We start from the raw sequence: 15354 nt of genomic DNA on the forward strand, positions 1-15354 counted from the left end.
TTGCTGTTGTGTGCTGGGGCAGCAGGCTGAGGGTAGCAGACACCAACAGAATCAACAAACTCATTGGTAAGGCCAGTGATGTTGTGGGGATAGAACTGGACTCTCCCACAGTGGTGTCTGAAGAGAGGATGCTGTCTAAGTTGCATGCCATCTTGGTCAATGTCTCCCATCCACTACATAATGTACTGGGTGGGCACAGGAGTACATTCAGCCAGAGACTCATTCCTCTGAAATGCAGCACAGAGTGTCATAGGAAGTCATTCCTGCCTGTGGCCATCAAACTTTACAACTCCTCCCTTGGAGGGTCAGACACCCTGAGCCGATAGGCTGGTCCTGGACTTACTGGCATAATATACATATTACTATTTAACTATTTATGGTTCTATTACTATTTATTATTTATGGGCAACTGTAACGAAAACCAATTTCCCCCGGGATTAATAAAGTATGACTATGACTGACAGGCAGGAGGCGGTGAGTGGGAATAAAGGAGACCTTTTCTGGTTGGCTGCCAGTGACTAGTGGTGTTCCTCAGGGGTGCGTATTGGAACAATGGGCAAAAAAATAGCAGATGGAATACAGTGTTGGGAAATGTATGATAATGCATTTTGGTGAAAGAAACAAAATGCAGACTATAATTTAAATGGGAAGAAAATTCAAGCATCAGGGATGCAAAGGGACTTGGCAGTCCTTGTGCAGGACTCCCAGAAGGTTATTTTACAGATTGAGTCTGTGGTAAAGAAGGCAAATGCAGTGTTAGCATTCACTTCAAGAGGAATAGAATACAAAACAATGAGATAATCCTGAGGCTTTACGAGACACCAATCAGTCAGCACTTGGAATATTGTCAATAGTCTTGGACCCTATATCTCAAAGGCTGGGTTGTCTTTGGCGAGAGTCCAGAGGAGGTTCACAAGAATGATTCCAGGAACGAAGTGGTTAACATATGAGGAGTGTTTAGCAGCTTCGGGATTGTACTCACTGGAATATAGAAGAATCTGGGGGGCGGGGGGGGGGCAGGGAATCTCATTGAAGCCTACCGAATGTTGAAAGGACTAGATAAAGGAGATGTGGAGAGGATGTTTCCTATGGTGGGGATGTCCAGAACTAGAGGACACAGCCTAAAAATTGAGGGGTGACCTTTTAGAACAGAGGTAAGGAGGAATTCTTTTAGTCTGTGGAATGCTCTGCCACAGACGGTGGTGGAGGCCAAGTCCATGGGTATATTTAAAGCAAAAATTGATTGTTTCCTACTTGGTCAGGGCATCAAAGGATATGGCAAGAAGGCAGGTGTATGAGGTAGAGTGGGATCTGGGATCAGCCATGATGGAATACTGAAGCAGACTCGTTGGGCTGAATGGCCTAATTCTGCTCCTATGTCTTATGGACACCAGGGATGAAAAGCTTCATTATGTAGAGAAACTGGCAACTGAGATTGTTTATGCAGCAGACACAACCATTGGGAGATAGAATCCGAGGGAGATAACTGCACAGAAAGAAATGCGGTGGCCCAATTAGGTGACTATAAATCACCTATTCACACTCATTTCTTTTAAACATTCTCTCCATATTCTCATAGATGCCCTGTGGACTCTAGTATTCATCTACACATGAAGGCCAGTTTTATTGTGGACAGTTACCTGACCAACCCACAACTTCTTGTGATCTGTATTTTGGACGGTAACAATGCCTTCCAGCCCAATGAGCTCCTGCTGCCCAATGAGACCCGAGTGACAAAGTAACTTACCAACCCATACATCTTTAGAATGTAGAAGGAAACCAATGAGGTCACGGGGTAAACATAAAACACTTCAACGGCATTGGCAAAATTGAACCCAGATCTCTGCCACTGTAATGGTGTTACTTTAAAAGCTATCTACCTTGCCACCCTTGTGGGAGGGTACTAAACACCTCAGAAAAATCCAAGCAGTTGCACGTAGAGCATGCATATTCTTGAGGGCAAGGTTGAACCTATGAGGCATTCATTTTACTAGTTATGTAGCCAAAGAGATGCTCAAAAATCACAGGAGTTGGCCTTGTTAGATGGCTATTTGAAGAACCTGAACAAGTATAGTGACCCATATTCGGCTCTCATCTTATTTCTTTCCATGCATGGCAATGTATAAAGTGGCATTCAGTTAATGTATACTTAAAAGAAATAGCGGAAGAATAATGAATCAAATTGCGATATTGCTTATTTTTAATACATTGTCTGCAGATATGCACTATAATTTCTGATCTATTTATAGTTTGTTTTTGACCACACTGCTAAGGGCATTAATGAGGTTTGTCACCAAATAATCACTTTATTTAATAGGACAATTATGTTTTGTTCGGACTGGGATACTGTAAAAATATAAGCCATTTGGAACCAGCCTTTAATCAAGTCAATGTTAAATTTCCGAAATTACTTACACTTCCAGATTATATCAAGAAGTCAAATTGTAGAAAAAATTTTAGGAGGAAGGAAAATGAAAAATTGTCCATATTACATTTAATAATTCATCATTATGAATTTGCTTATTGAAACACTATACTCTAATGGAAGTGGGGAATTTCCCAAAGCCTCAAAACAACTGGTGGCCTAATATCAAACAGCCTATTGCTCAATAACATCAATGCCAGGTCTCATTAGCCTTGAGATAGAAATTGGAGTGCAAGGTTGAGCTCAGTTTAACTTGTATTCAAAGATTCACCAATTTTTGTTGATTAATGTTAATCTTGGAATATTACTGCCATTACCGTTAGAAGTCATTTTTATATAAGTAACTAAGGTGTTATACACATTTGCTCTTAAATGGCATCAGTGGTAGAAAACTGGCATGTGGGAGGAAGTTGAATTTGTTGCAGTTTGACTTTTGATAGAAAACTGATGGAGCTGTTCTTACTCAGCCGGTCAGACAGTGTTGATGAAAGGAGAGAGGGGTCACTTTTTGGGTCAGTGACCTTTCATCTGAAAAGAGAAATTTCTGAAGAAAGGTCTTTAACCTGAAATGTCTGACGTACTATGTACTTCCAGTATGTTCATCTTTGCTTCAGATTCCCCGGTATCTGCATGTACGTTTGGATTAAGTTGGGCGTATTTGGTACTTGATGACATTTTTATGGAACTAAAAGATAAGTGGCATTAAGATTTAATTAACTTCAGACCACTGTGTTTGTGAGTTGCTGGTATGATTATGTTGTAAACCACACTTATAGTAATGAAGGCAGAAGATTTGTTTGAGTCTTTCTTTGTTATGTTAAAACAAGCATTGCAGTTTTTGAATTTAATCCTGTAAGGAAGCAAACATGTGGATGTTTGTTTTGCTAAGTGAAAAAGAAAATTAATGCATAGGACATACTTTTAAACATCCTATGGTTCATTGAGAGAGTACTGGACTTGGTGAAGTACATGAGATAGGTTTTATTTTGAATGTTATAGATGATCAGGGAGTACAGCTTCTCAGTTTCCCTGTAATCTGAGCCCTCAAAACAGTTTGAAAATTGTACTACTTATTTTACCAAAACACACTATTGTCCGGGAGATTGGTGTGAACCTTTCCCTTTGCGTCCTGCTTTATACACTGCTGTGCAGATACCCTGGTGCAGTAGCCCGTATTCCCATCACCATTGTTTCTATAGCAAAGAACTACTGGGCACTGTTTCATGTATTGGTGGACTGCCCAGGGCCTTCAGTCTCCATCATCCACTGTTAGATGTAAGGAAGCTGCTATTTCCCCCTCGCTTCATTGGCTACACAGCTTTTCTAGGGTAACAGGCTCAAAGCCCTGTGTCCCCAATGCGCACTGCTTAACACATGTCTATGTACAATGTGCCAAGATATAATGACCCCCTTTAAGCAAGGATCCCATCAGTACCCTTATTCCTGGAAACTCATCCTGAGCACTCAGTTGAGTGTTGTAACACTGTCATGAATCCTAAGGGCAGAATGATAAGTGCTTAAATTAGAAGAAACATGCTTTATTGAAGTTTATGTTTCTTGTGACTACTTTTGTAAGTGAAACTTACTAAGACTTCTGGAGTATCCAAGGTTCACTTAAAAACCTATTTCACAAAGGCTCCAATATTTGGGGGATGTTTCTTCCATGCAACCGATATGTTCATATTTGGAGTCACTAGGATAAACATACTTGTGAGTAACAGACATCCCATCTCTTCCGGAAGTTCCGGGAGTCTCCTGCATATGAACAGTGGCTCCCTGATGCCCGCAAATTATATACAATATCACAGAAATCAATTTTTTTGAGAGAGAGAGCGAACGAGAGAGAGCATGAGAGAGAGCAAGTAAGAGTGCAAGAGAGAGCGCGAGAGAGAAAGCAGGAGAGAGAGAGAGCGCGCCATGGCAGAGTGTTCCAAATAAATATAAAACGTACGTCACCCCAGACTACACTAAAGTGTACCCCTGCCTAATAGGGGTCAAAAATAATGACAGTGTTGCTCGCTGCACTGTTTGCAACAATGACTTTTCTATTGCCCATGATGGGTTAAGACTGTAAAAGACATGTTAAGGTAAGTTTAACAAGTGTCTTCTGTTCATTCGCATAGCTAACATTATTTGCACTAGCTGGCTAACTGCTAAGGAGCTACTCTATTGCAGACATCCCACCTCTCCCGGGAGTCTCCCACAAATTGATGGTGCTACCTCCCTGAAATGAGTTTTTGCAGGGTGGGATGTCTGGAGTAATGATGTGCAGCACATGCCTAGTAAATAGTTAAGTATTGTTTTCCCCCAGCCCCCCACCCACTATTGTACCATCAGGAGCTTTTCAGGTCACTGACACAGGAACAGTTAAACTAGAGTAAAAATGAGATGTGTGCTAGGCTGCCTTATAACCATTGGTCAAAGAGACCTGTCTGAATTGTGCTGGGAACCTGTTGCCCATGTTGTGCCCTGCAAAAATCTCTCCTCTTGTCCATCAAGGTTGTTTTGTAGTGTTGGACACTTGGAAAAAGTACTTGTTGATTCACTGCACACTTGATGAATTAATGTGCTTTTCCCAACTCGCAAGGTTGTTCTAGGCTCTTGAATTAATCTTGTCATTTTGGGTTTCAGTCCTAATTTTAATGAAAACTTTATGTCATAATTTTTTTCTTAGACTTCACTCTATGACGGTACTATGAATGGATTTTCTAAAGTGGAAGACAACTATCTTTATGGAACTGGAATCGCAAGAGGGAAACGGCACAAGAGTGTGTTAACTTCATACAGTGTGAAGGGGAGCAGATCAACTAGTGCCCCATCATATCACAAATATTCTGGTCCATACAGTCCACAAGGTGATGATGTCTTTGCCTATGGCATTTCATCCAGCCGAAGTGAACCAGATCTTCTTAATGTTGGAACTTCAGCAACAATTAAACGATTAAGAAGCCAGCGCAGATCGTTAGGCCGGAGCAGGCGTTACTTTGGGAGAGGATCCAGGTCCATGCGGTCTCATACTCTTCCAGATACCAGAAGTCCTGAAAACTCTAGGTTTAAACAGTCAATCATGCAGCTTCAAGCTCCAAAGAGAGATGGTTCCAGAAGGAAAGTAGATGGAGTGCGGTAAGTTTGATAATGATTTAATTTGATGATATGGTCAGGGATTTCAGTTAAGATTGCAGTATGAATGTAATAAAGAAGGAGGCCTTTTGTCTCATCAATCCAGCCTTGGGCGTATTCAAAAGTGATCTAGTTTGTCTCATTTCTCTAAAATTTCCCTGCAACATTTTTTTTCCTTTTTCCCTTCTGACATCAATGATTACCATTGGTTGCCACCACCCTCTCAGGCAGTGACATCTAGGTGTTGTTTAACGGTATTCATGTGAAATTAAGGGTGACAGAAATCTGTTTAGTGATCAAATTTGCAGCTGGCCCCAGCAAATACAATGCAGCTAATTTACTGAGAAATATGTACTGAAGGGCTTGCTGGACTGGAGAATGAGCCATCAGGTGGGGGTCTTTGCAGCAATGGAAGAACTTGAGAGTGCCTTCCTACCTCCATTCATAAATAATTTTCCCATATTTGAGAATATGTTAATTGTTAGTGATTAGTTTTTATAATATAAGGATTTGAAGGTTTGAGTTTTAAAACACATTTTGCAGGTTCTGTTAAGCTGGTGGACATGTCAGCAATGATGAAAAAATCACTGTCACCTTCTCAACCAAAGGTCAGTGAATAAGGTCCAGAAATCTAAAATTCTATATCTGCTTTGAGTGGGAGGAAAAATTCTTCATTTCATCTTAAGTTGTTTACCCCTTATTTTGAGACTTTGATCCCTGCTCCTGACTGCTTCAGCTGAGGGAAATCACCTTCTTTGTGTCTACCCTACTGAGCTCTGAGTATTTTATACCTCACTCAAGTCACCTATTGTTCTAAATTTTCAACAATAAAATCTAGTCTTCTCATGACCAAATCACTATCCCAGAAATTAGTGTAATAAATATTCACTGGATTCCCTTGATAGTTTTAACTTGTTTAAAGAGAAAAAACTATATAGTTCTCCAGATGTGTTCTATAGAAAACTTAATAGTACCATGTCGTTTTGCATTCTGTGTTCGAAACCTCTTACAACAACTGCCAATATACCATTTTTTTTCTAAAGTTATCTGTTGAATCAGTATACTTACTTTCACTGGCTAATACCCAAAGACACTAAGATCCCTATGCAATTTAATCACTTATTTGATAAAAATACTCTATTTGTTAAAAATACTCTATTTGTTTCTATCCAAGTAGGTAATCTCATAAGGCATTCTATCTAACCAATGTCCTTGTCAACTCATTCAACTTGTCTTTAGCCCTTTTATCTCTTCATCACTGCTCATATAAGTTTGTGTCAACTGCAAGCATAAAAAAGCTACAGTTGTTTCTTCTGAGTATTATTTTTTTCGCAATTTGACCAATTCTAGCAGGAAGAGCATGACAAGATGTGTTTACTTATAACCTTTACTCTGATCTCCTGCGTGGAACCTTAATGAAAGCCTTCTGAGAATACATGTACATCACATCAGCTCACTATTCCTCATTTGCTTTACTAGATACATATTCAAGGAATTCCAGTAGATTAGTTGAATGTGATTTACCTTCCATGTTGTCTCTACTTAATCATGTAACTATTTTCTTAATGTCTTGCTATATCTTTCATAATAGATTCCAGTTTGATTATCACAACTTCAGTAGGGCCCATTATTTCTTAAGTAATGCGGTTACATTTCTGATCCTCTTATTCATATGAACTACTTCAAGGAACTTTGAAAGATGAAAACCAGAGCTGTCACTAGTTCCATCATCACCTCCTTTCAAAACTGAGATGTAATTCATCAGGTTCTTGGGGTTTATCACTTTTCAGCCTTATCAAATGAACCTAGAAACATACACCACAGTTTAGCCCACATGTTCATCCTATCTGCCCGTCACAGACCATATCCCTCTTTCCTTGTCTGTTCGTGTGTCTGTCTAAAGGTCTCTTGAATATTGCAATTGCATCTGCTTCAACCAGTTCCCTTGACAACATGTTCTCGGCATCTACAGTATTTCTTTAAAAAGAAACTTTGCATCACAAATATTCCTTAAACCTTTTCCCACTACTCTTCTTAAACTTCATTTCTTTGTATTTTGTATTAGGGTGGGGATTGGATAGTATACATCATAATTTTCTTAACTTCTGTTGGGTCGTTTGTGAGATCCTGTGGAGAAAATGACCCAAGATTGTCTAACTTTATAGCCATTATATTCCCATCCAGGCACATCCCAGTGGACCCATTCTACACCTTCTCCACAGCCTCCACATCCTTTAGTTTGTTTGCTGATGGATGTTCTTACCTTCCTCATTTGTATTGGATCCATGGTTTACTGTATTCTTGCCTTTTGTTTAAACAAACACAAGATATTCATTTAATTTGCCTACTGTCTTAATCCTAAAAATAAATTCTTCCATCTCCGTCTGTAAGGTGATCTTGTATACATTTGCCAGTTACTTGCTTTTTCGTAAAATATTAGCAGTCTTTTTTTTTTGTTTCTTGTTCATTTACTCTGTCCATTTCTTTATCAATTTTTGGTCGTGCTTTTGCTGCATTCAGTAATGTACTCCCTTCTCAGGCTTGCCTTTTTTGTGTCAACTTTATATAAACATTTTTCTTGTGTTTAATGTCATTGTTAATTTATTGTGCAATCAGTGGATCATCTTTCTTGCTCTATTGTTGTATTTTGAAGGAATGCATGCGAGTTACAAAGCCATGTTTGTTTTAAATGCCACAAATCCATCTGCTGTATCCTACAATTTCTGTACTTGTCAGCATGCAGCAATGGAAATAATCATGATTAAGATTACTTTAGAGGTTCTGTTTTTAATCTCTTTCCTAGCTTCCTATAATCTATTTGTAGAATGTCATCCTTCCTTTTACCTGCAGTATTGGATTTGGTCTTCACCTCTTTCTTTAGGATGCTGTGCACCTGTTCAAAGCCATCTTTGGCAACACTCCATCTGTAAGTTCAGGAATGCTTGTTCCCTAGCTTTTGGTTTTTTTCTGTTACCATTGTGCTCTTCCTTTTCTTTCCCCATCCGTGTGCAGTTGAGATACTCATAGTGCAATGCTTTTGGTTCTGACTGAACCTACCTGAAGCACCAGAAGGGAAAATATCTTGGTGAGCTGCCTCTGAGTCCTCTCCTTTTTATTATTTGCCTACTAATTCAGGTTGCCTGTGCAATCTCTTGTGTGCACAAACACTGTAGCTGCTGTATAACCCACCTACCCACCTCTATAAATGAGCTACTCACAAAATCACCAACTTTAAAGGTGTGCCCCAGTAATAACTGCCAGTGTTCTGGAATTTAAGCTGTCGTACCTGGAGCCACTAGCCTAGGTCACTGGATATATCCAGGATGTCCTACATGGCACCGTACACGATTCAGATTTATTTTCTTGTGACATAATGGAGTCAATGAAAGACCACCCTCTAGAGGATAGACAATCAATGAGCAAAAGTCAGCAAACTGTGCAAATACAAAAAGAAAAACATAATAATAATAATAAACAATAAATATTGAGAATATGAGTGAAAAGTTCTTGAAAGTGAGTTCATGGACTGTGGGAACAGTTCAGTGATAGGGTGAGTGAAATTGCTTGAAGTTATCCCCTCTGATTCAAGAGCCTGTTCCTAAACCTGGTGGTGAGAGTCCTGAGGCTCCTGCTCCACTGTCCTGATGGCAGCAGCAGCAAGAAGAGAGCATGGCCTGGATTGTGGGCATCATTGATGGTGGATGATGCTTTCCTGCAACAGCACTCTGCGTAGATGTTCTCAGTAATGGAGAGGGCTTTGCCCATTATGGACTAGACTATATCCACTACTCTTTGTAGGGTTTTTCATTTAGGGATTGGTGTTTCCATATTAGTCTGTGATGCTCTCCACCACATGGCTATAGAAATTTGTCACAGTTTAGAAGTTTACCAAAGAAGAAAGAGGTAACCTGCATCAAGGACTATCACTTAAGTGCACTGTGATGAAGTGCTTTGAGAGGTTGGTGATGGAACGTATCAACTCCTGCCTGAGAAGTGACTTGCATCCACTTGCCTATGGTCACATCAGATCAGCATCAGATACTCTGGATGGTGAAGATACATACAACAGGATGCTTTTTATTGATTACAGCTCAGCATTCAACACTATCATCCCCTCAAAATTAATCAATAAGCTTCAAGTCCTAGGTCTCAACACCTCCTTGTGCAACAGGATCCTCAATTTCCTCACTTGCAGATACCAGTCAGTTTGGATTGGTAACAGCACCTTCTCCACAATCTCCATCAGCACACATGTACCACAAGGCTATGTGCTTAGTCCCTGATCTACCTGCTTTATGTTTATGACTGTGAGGCCAAGCACAGCTCCAATGCGATATTTAACTTTGCTGACAACACCACTATTGTTGGTCAAGTCGAAGGTGGTTAGAATCAACATATAGGAGGGTGATTGAAAGTCTGAGTGGTGCCACAATAACAACCTCTCACTCAATGTCAGCAAGACCAAAGAGCTGATTATTGACTTCAAGAAGAGTGAATTGGAGGTCCATGAGCCAGTTCTCATCAGTGGGGGTGGGATATGGTTAAAGGTGGAGAATGTCAGCTTTTAATTCCTCAGTGTTGTCATTTAGAGGCTCTGGCCTGGGTGCAGTGCGTAAGTGCCATTACAAAGAAAGGAAGCACTTTTTGAAGTGTGGCTGCATGCTTTTATTCAGTGGAAGTGTTGAATTGCTCCTACTAATCCTGTTCATTATAACAACTGTTCAATGTCATGCATCTGTTTTTAACCCCTCTTCTCCTGGGCAGAGTAATGATAGAATCACCCTGGTCCTCACCTTCCATCCCACCAACCTCTGCATTCAATAGACCTTGCTTCATAATTTCTGCCATCTTTAATGAGGTTCCACACCACCAGACAAATCTTACCCTTCACCCCCAAATCAGCATTTTGAAGGGAACTTGCCTTTCACAACTCGTTGGTCTGCTTTTCTTCCCCACTTATCTGTCCCATTATAAGATACATTCCCTTGCAAGTGTCTGTTTTTGCTGCTATCTAGGGATCTAAACAGTTGTGCTCGGCTTGCACACCTCGCCACCTGTGCACTGTTTTCCATGTTTGCAGTGTGGTCCTTTCTGCACTGGAGAAAACAAACACAGATGGTGCAACTTGCATTTAATCAGCAGGAATGCCTTTGAGCTTCCTGTTGCCTGTCATATGACTCCTCTGTCCCATCTCACTCTGTTGCTTCCTATACAAGGGCCAATATGAGCCTGAGAATTAACATCCCGTTTCATGTTTGATCAGGGTCCAACCTTTCAGAATTGATATCAAATGGTACAGCACAGAGTTAGTTCTACGACTCAGTAACAGGTGCCTTGGCCCAACTTGTCCAAGGAGCCTTTCTAAGTTGGTCCCATTTAGCGCATTTAGTCTGTGCCCCTCAGAATCAGATCAGAATCACTGGTGAATGTCGTAAAGTTTGTTGTGGCAGCAATACGATGCAAGACAGTTGGAGCTGCTCACACGGATCGCCTTTTTAATGACACTACCAGAAGCTCTCAATGTTTCCTATCGATAAGCCTGTCCCAAACGCTTTCAAATGTGGTAATTTTACTCACGCATACCTCTTCCTCTGGCAGCTCATTCCATACACCTACCATCCTGAACAATCCGTCATTTTTCCTGCGTCTACTTAAACTTTTATACTCTTCTGTTGTGGAGTAAACAATCTTAACATTAACTGTTAAGGATAAATGTTTCATTGTTCCAAAGTACAAAACAGATAAGTTAATCTTTCATCCTTGTTAATGTACAGCCAATCCCTATTCCTGCAATTGTGCTTCATTCACTATCCACTATTTCAATTTTCTGAGTTTGCTTACCTAAAAGAACGTTCTAAAATGGCTCAGTGTTACCTTCGGCTTCAGTGGAAAAGCTGATGTTTTTTCAATGTTAAGCCTATTTTAGCATTGTTAATTCCTAATTATTTTGAACATGGAGAACGGATCTCATAGGGATCAAACAGTCCAGTATGTGTGGCAGGCAAATTCTTTTGGTATCACTGTAAATGGTCAAGGTTGTAATTGAGTACTTAACAGCATAGATTGGAATTGCAAATAAGATTAAAAATGCAAAACATAAATGGAATTGGATTAAGTTGTTCCAGATCCAAATGACTAATCTGTATTCAAATATTCTGGATTCTGAGAATTTGGAAGAAAAATCAAACTACAGGAAACTTTCTGTGGGTACAATAGAATTTGTGCAGAGAGGAAAATGGTTGAGATTTTGGGTTAACAGGCTATCATTTGAACTGGGAAGGTCAGAATTAAATAAATTTTAACATGTAATAAAATGAGTGAGAAACAAAAACAGATGAATGGTAAGAAAGACATTTAATTATAATAGAAAGCAAAAGGGAATTAATGAGAAGAGCTGCATTACTGCTGAAATGATAAAATGCAATAAATCCAGGGAATTAAAATGTGCTTGAATGAAGTATGTGCTGTTCTTCAAGCTGGTATCCAGCTTTGTGTGTTGCTTTTGGAGGTCCAAAACAAAGATAAAAGGAAGTAGAACCCAGACAACTAATTGGGGCTCATGCTTGTGTCTGGAACAGATGTACTCTGTGGACCTGTCAGCCAAATTGGACTTGGACTGTCAGGTGTAGGGAACAACATTATTCACAACAAATGAACTTTTGACGCTAGGTTATAGACCTTAAACTTAACTGTTTGTTTCTCTATTATTCTTGGCTGTCTTGCTTATAATAATGTCTGCTATGATTGTCTACTTGAAGGTAGCTGGATTTAATTGTTTATTGTCTCAAAATATTACTTACTGAAATGCATTTAAGTATAAGCTTTAAGTATAATTGTGTTGTAAACCACACAAGTCTGAGCTATATACTTCAGAAATTACATTTTCATCACAGCTATTCTTTTACAATGTGTTACAGAGAAATCAGTGGAGACTTTAATTTACATAAAGCGGTGGCTCTTTTAAGCAGTCCAGATCACAGTACTCTGGTTTCTGCTTCTTCCTACATACAGAATGAATGTTTTAAGGAGGACAGCGCTAAATCAACGGTAAAGTATTAAGTCACAAATATTTCATGAAAAAGACTACTTTTCCATGAGTTGACAGAGTCTAGTTCACATATAGTAAACTAGTAATCGATCCATTCAATTTGGGATAGAAGTAAAACCATGGACATAGGAACAAAATTGGACCATTCAGATGGGCTGACATTTACGTGCCAGGCGGTACCTAATTAATTAGCTTGTTTATTTCGGCTTTTTTCTTAAAGATGTGCTGGGTGCATTCCGGCTAGCGCTGCACCCCTGCATTCTTCGCGGCCCGGAGGTTGGGGACCACTGCTGTAGAATCATTCTGGAATCTAGTCATTCATTAATGCTGCTCTTATTTTTTCCCTTTCTATTGTCTTCCCTATCACATAGTAATACACATTTTAAAAATAAAGATGAGCTTATTTGTGATATGTATATCAAATGTTGAAATGCACTTTGTGTCAAATCAAATCAGCTGGGCCGCCCACAAGTGTCTTTTGTTGGAGGAGAGAAAGCACTTTTGAAGACGACCTGTGGTAGCATTGAATTCTCCCTTTTAGCTGAAGAAAATCATCATTGCAGACTTAGTAAGACAGTATTATACAATAAAACATAGGTAGTACTTGTATTGTTTCAGTTATGGGCAGACTACTTCTTTGATTGTATGTCATAGATTAGAATTAATTTGTAATCCCATTGTGAAGAATCCTTTGAGAAGAGTCATCATAAGAAACAGTTGGAGTCGGTGTTAAGAAAATTAAATGCAATTGTAAATTAAATTGCAAAAGTAGTGGAGCTTACTGTGGCTATATAAGGCTTTGGTAAGAGTACTGTGTACAGATTGGGTCTCCTTATTTAAGGAAGAATATATGTGTCTGGAGGCAATATAATGAAGGATCATCAAATTTCTCAATTTCATTTATTTATTGAGTTACAACACGGAATATGCACTTCTGGCCCTTCAAGCAATGCCGCTTAGCAGTCCCCCGATTTAATCTGAGACTAATCATGGGGCAATTTACAATGACCAATTAACCCACCAACTGGTACGTTTTTGGACTGTGGGAGGAAACCAGAGCACCCTGAAGAGACACACACATTCACAGGGAGAACGTACAAACTCCTTACAGGCAGTGGTGGGAATTGAACCTGAGTTACCTATAGTGTAATATGTTGTGCTAATTACTGCACTATTGGGCCACACTAATGAAGGAGCTATCGTAAACACAAAATAATCTGCAGATGCTGGGGTCAAAGCAACACCCATAACTCGCTGGGAGGAACTCAGCAGGTCAGGCAGCATTGGTGGAAAAGAACGGTCGACGTTTCGGGCCGGAACCCTTCGTCAGGACTGTAAGGGAAGGGGCAGAGGCCCTATAAAGAAGGTGGGGGAGGGTGGTAAGGAGAAGGCTGCTAGGTTCCAGGTGAAGAACCAGTAAGGGGAAAGATAAAGGGGTGGGGGAAGAAAAGCAGGGAGGTGATGGGCAGGAAAGGTGAAGAAAGAATAGGGGAAAACACAATGGGTAGTAGAAGGAGGCAGAACCAAGAAGGAGGAGGGAGGCAGCTGGGGGAGGGGCAGAGAGACATAGGGATAGGGAAAGGGAGAGGGAGGGAATTACCGGAAGTTGGAGAATTCTACGTTCATACCAAGGGGCTGGAGACTACCTAGACAGTATATGAGGTGTTGCTCCTCCAACCTGAGTTTAGCCTCATCATGGCAGTAGAAGAGGCCATGTATGGACATATCTGAATGGGAGTGGGAGGCAGAGTTGAAGTGGGTGGCTACTGGGAGATCCTGTCTGTTTGGCGGATGGAGTGGAGGTGCTCAATGAAGCGGTTCCCCAATCTGCATCGGGTTTCACCGATGTAGAGGAGGCCGCACCGGGAGCACCGGATGCAATAGATGACCCCAACAGACTCACAAGTGAAGTGTTGCCTCACCTGGAAGGACTGTTTGGGGCCCTGAATGGTGGCAAGAGAGGAGGTGCAGGGACAGGTGTAGCACTTGCGCTTACAGGGATAAGGGCCAGGTGGCAGATCCGTGGGGAGGGACAGTGTGGACCAGGGAGTCACGGAGGGACCGATCCCTGCAGAAGGCAGAGAGGGGTGGAGAGGGAAAGATGTGCTTAGTGGTGGGGTCCTGTTGAAGGTGGCGGAAGTTGCAGAGGATAATGTGTTGGATCCGGAGGCTGGTGGGGTGGTAGGTGAGGACAAGGGGAACTCTGTCCCTGTTGTGGTGGTGGGAGGATGGGGTGAGAGCCGAAGTGTGGGAAATGGAGGAGATGCGGGTGAGGGCATCTTAGATGACAGCAGAAATTCATCCTTTGATTTTTGTTGTCACTTACTTGCTATTTTCAAGTTTAGTACTCTAATTTTCTACTTGTAAATGTTTAATAATTGTAAGCTCCTTTGGGCAGCATGAAAACCAGTGGTTATGCATTATACTCTTCATGCATGCATTTCTCCCTGGAATCCACTTTCAAACCTGTTTATTTTGTTACCTTGCCCTTTGAGTTAAAAATCCTCATTCAAAATATGTCCCCCAAACACTTTAATTCTGGCTTTATATCCCCTCAAAAACACCATATAAATACAAGCAACACACATCAAAGTTGCTGGTGAATGCAGCAGGCCAGGCAGCATCTCTAGGATGAGGTACAGTCGACGTTTTGGGCCGAGACCCTTCGTCAAGACCAACTGAAAGAAGAGCTAGTAAGAGATTTGAAGGGGAGGGGGAGTTCCAAAATGATAGGAGAAGACAGGAGGGGGAGGGATGGAGC

At 40.7% G+C, this 15354-nt stretch overlaps 1 protein-coding gene across 1 annotated transcript in view; it reads left to right on the forward strand.

Moving 5' to 3' along the window:
- LOC134355544 (plakophilin-1) overlaps nt 1-15354 on the forward strand; it is a 57778-nt gene that overhangs the window by 15071 nt on the left and 27353 nt on the right. Inside the window, exons 3-4 of the mRNA XM_063065558.1 lie at nt 5100-5548; nt 12463-12592. Of these exons, the coding sequence (XP_062921628.1) occupies nt 5100-5548; nt 12463-12592 (579 nt within the window). The remainder of the gene's footprint in view (nt 1-5099; nt 5549-12462; nt 12593-15354) is intronic.

Source organism: Mobula hypostoma, chromosome 13 (assembly GCF_963921235.1).
Source record: "Mobula hypostoma chromosome 13, sMobHyp1.1, whole genome shotgun sequence".
Lineage (NCBI taxonomy): Eukaryota > Metazoa > Chordata > Chondrichthyes > Myliobatiformes > Myliobatidae > Mobula > Mobula hypostoma.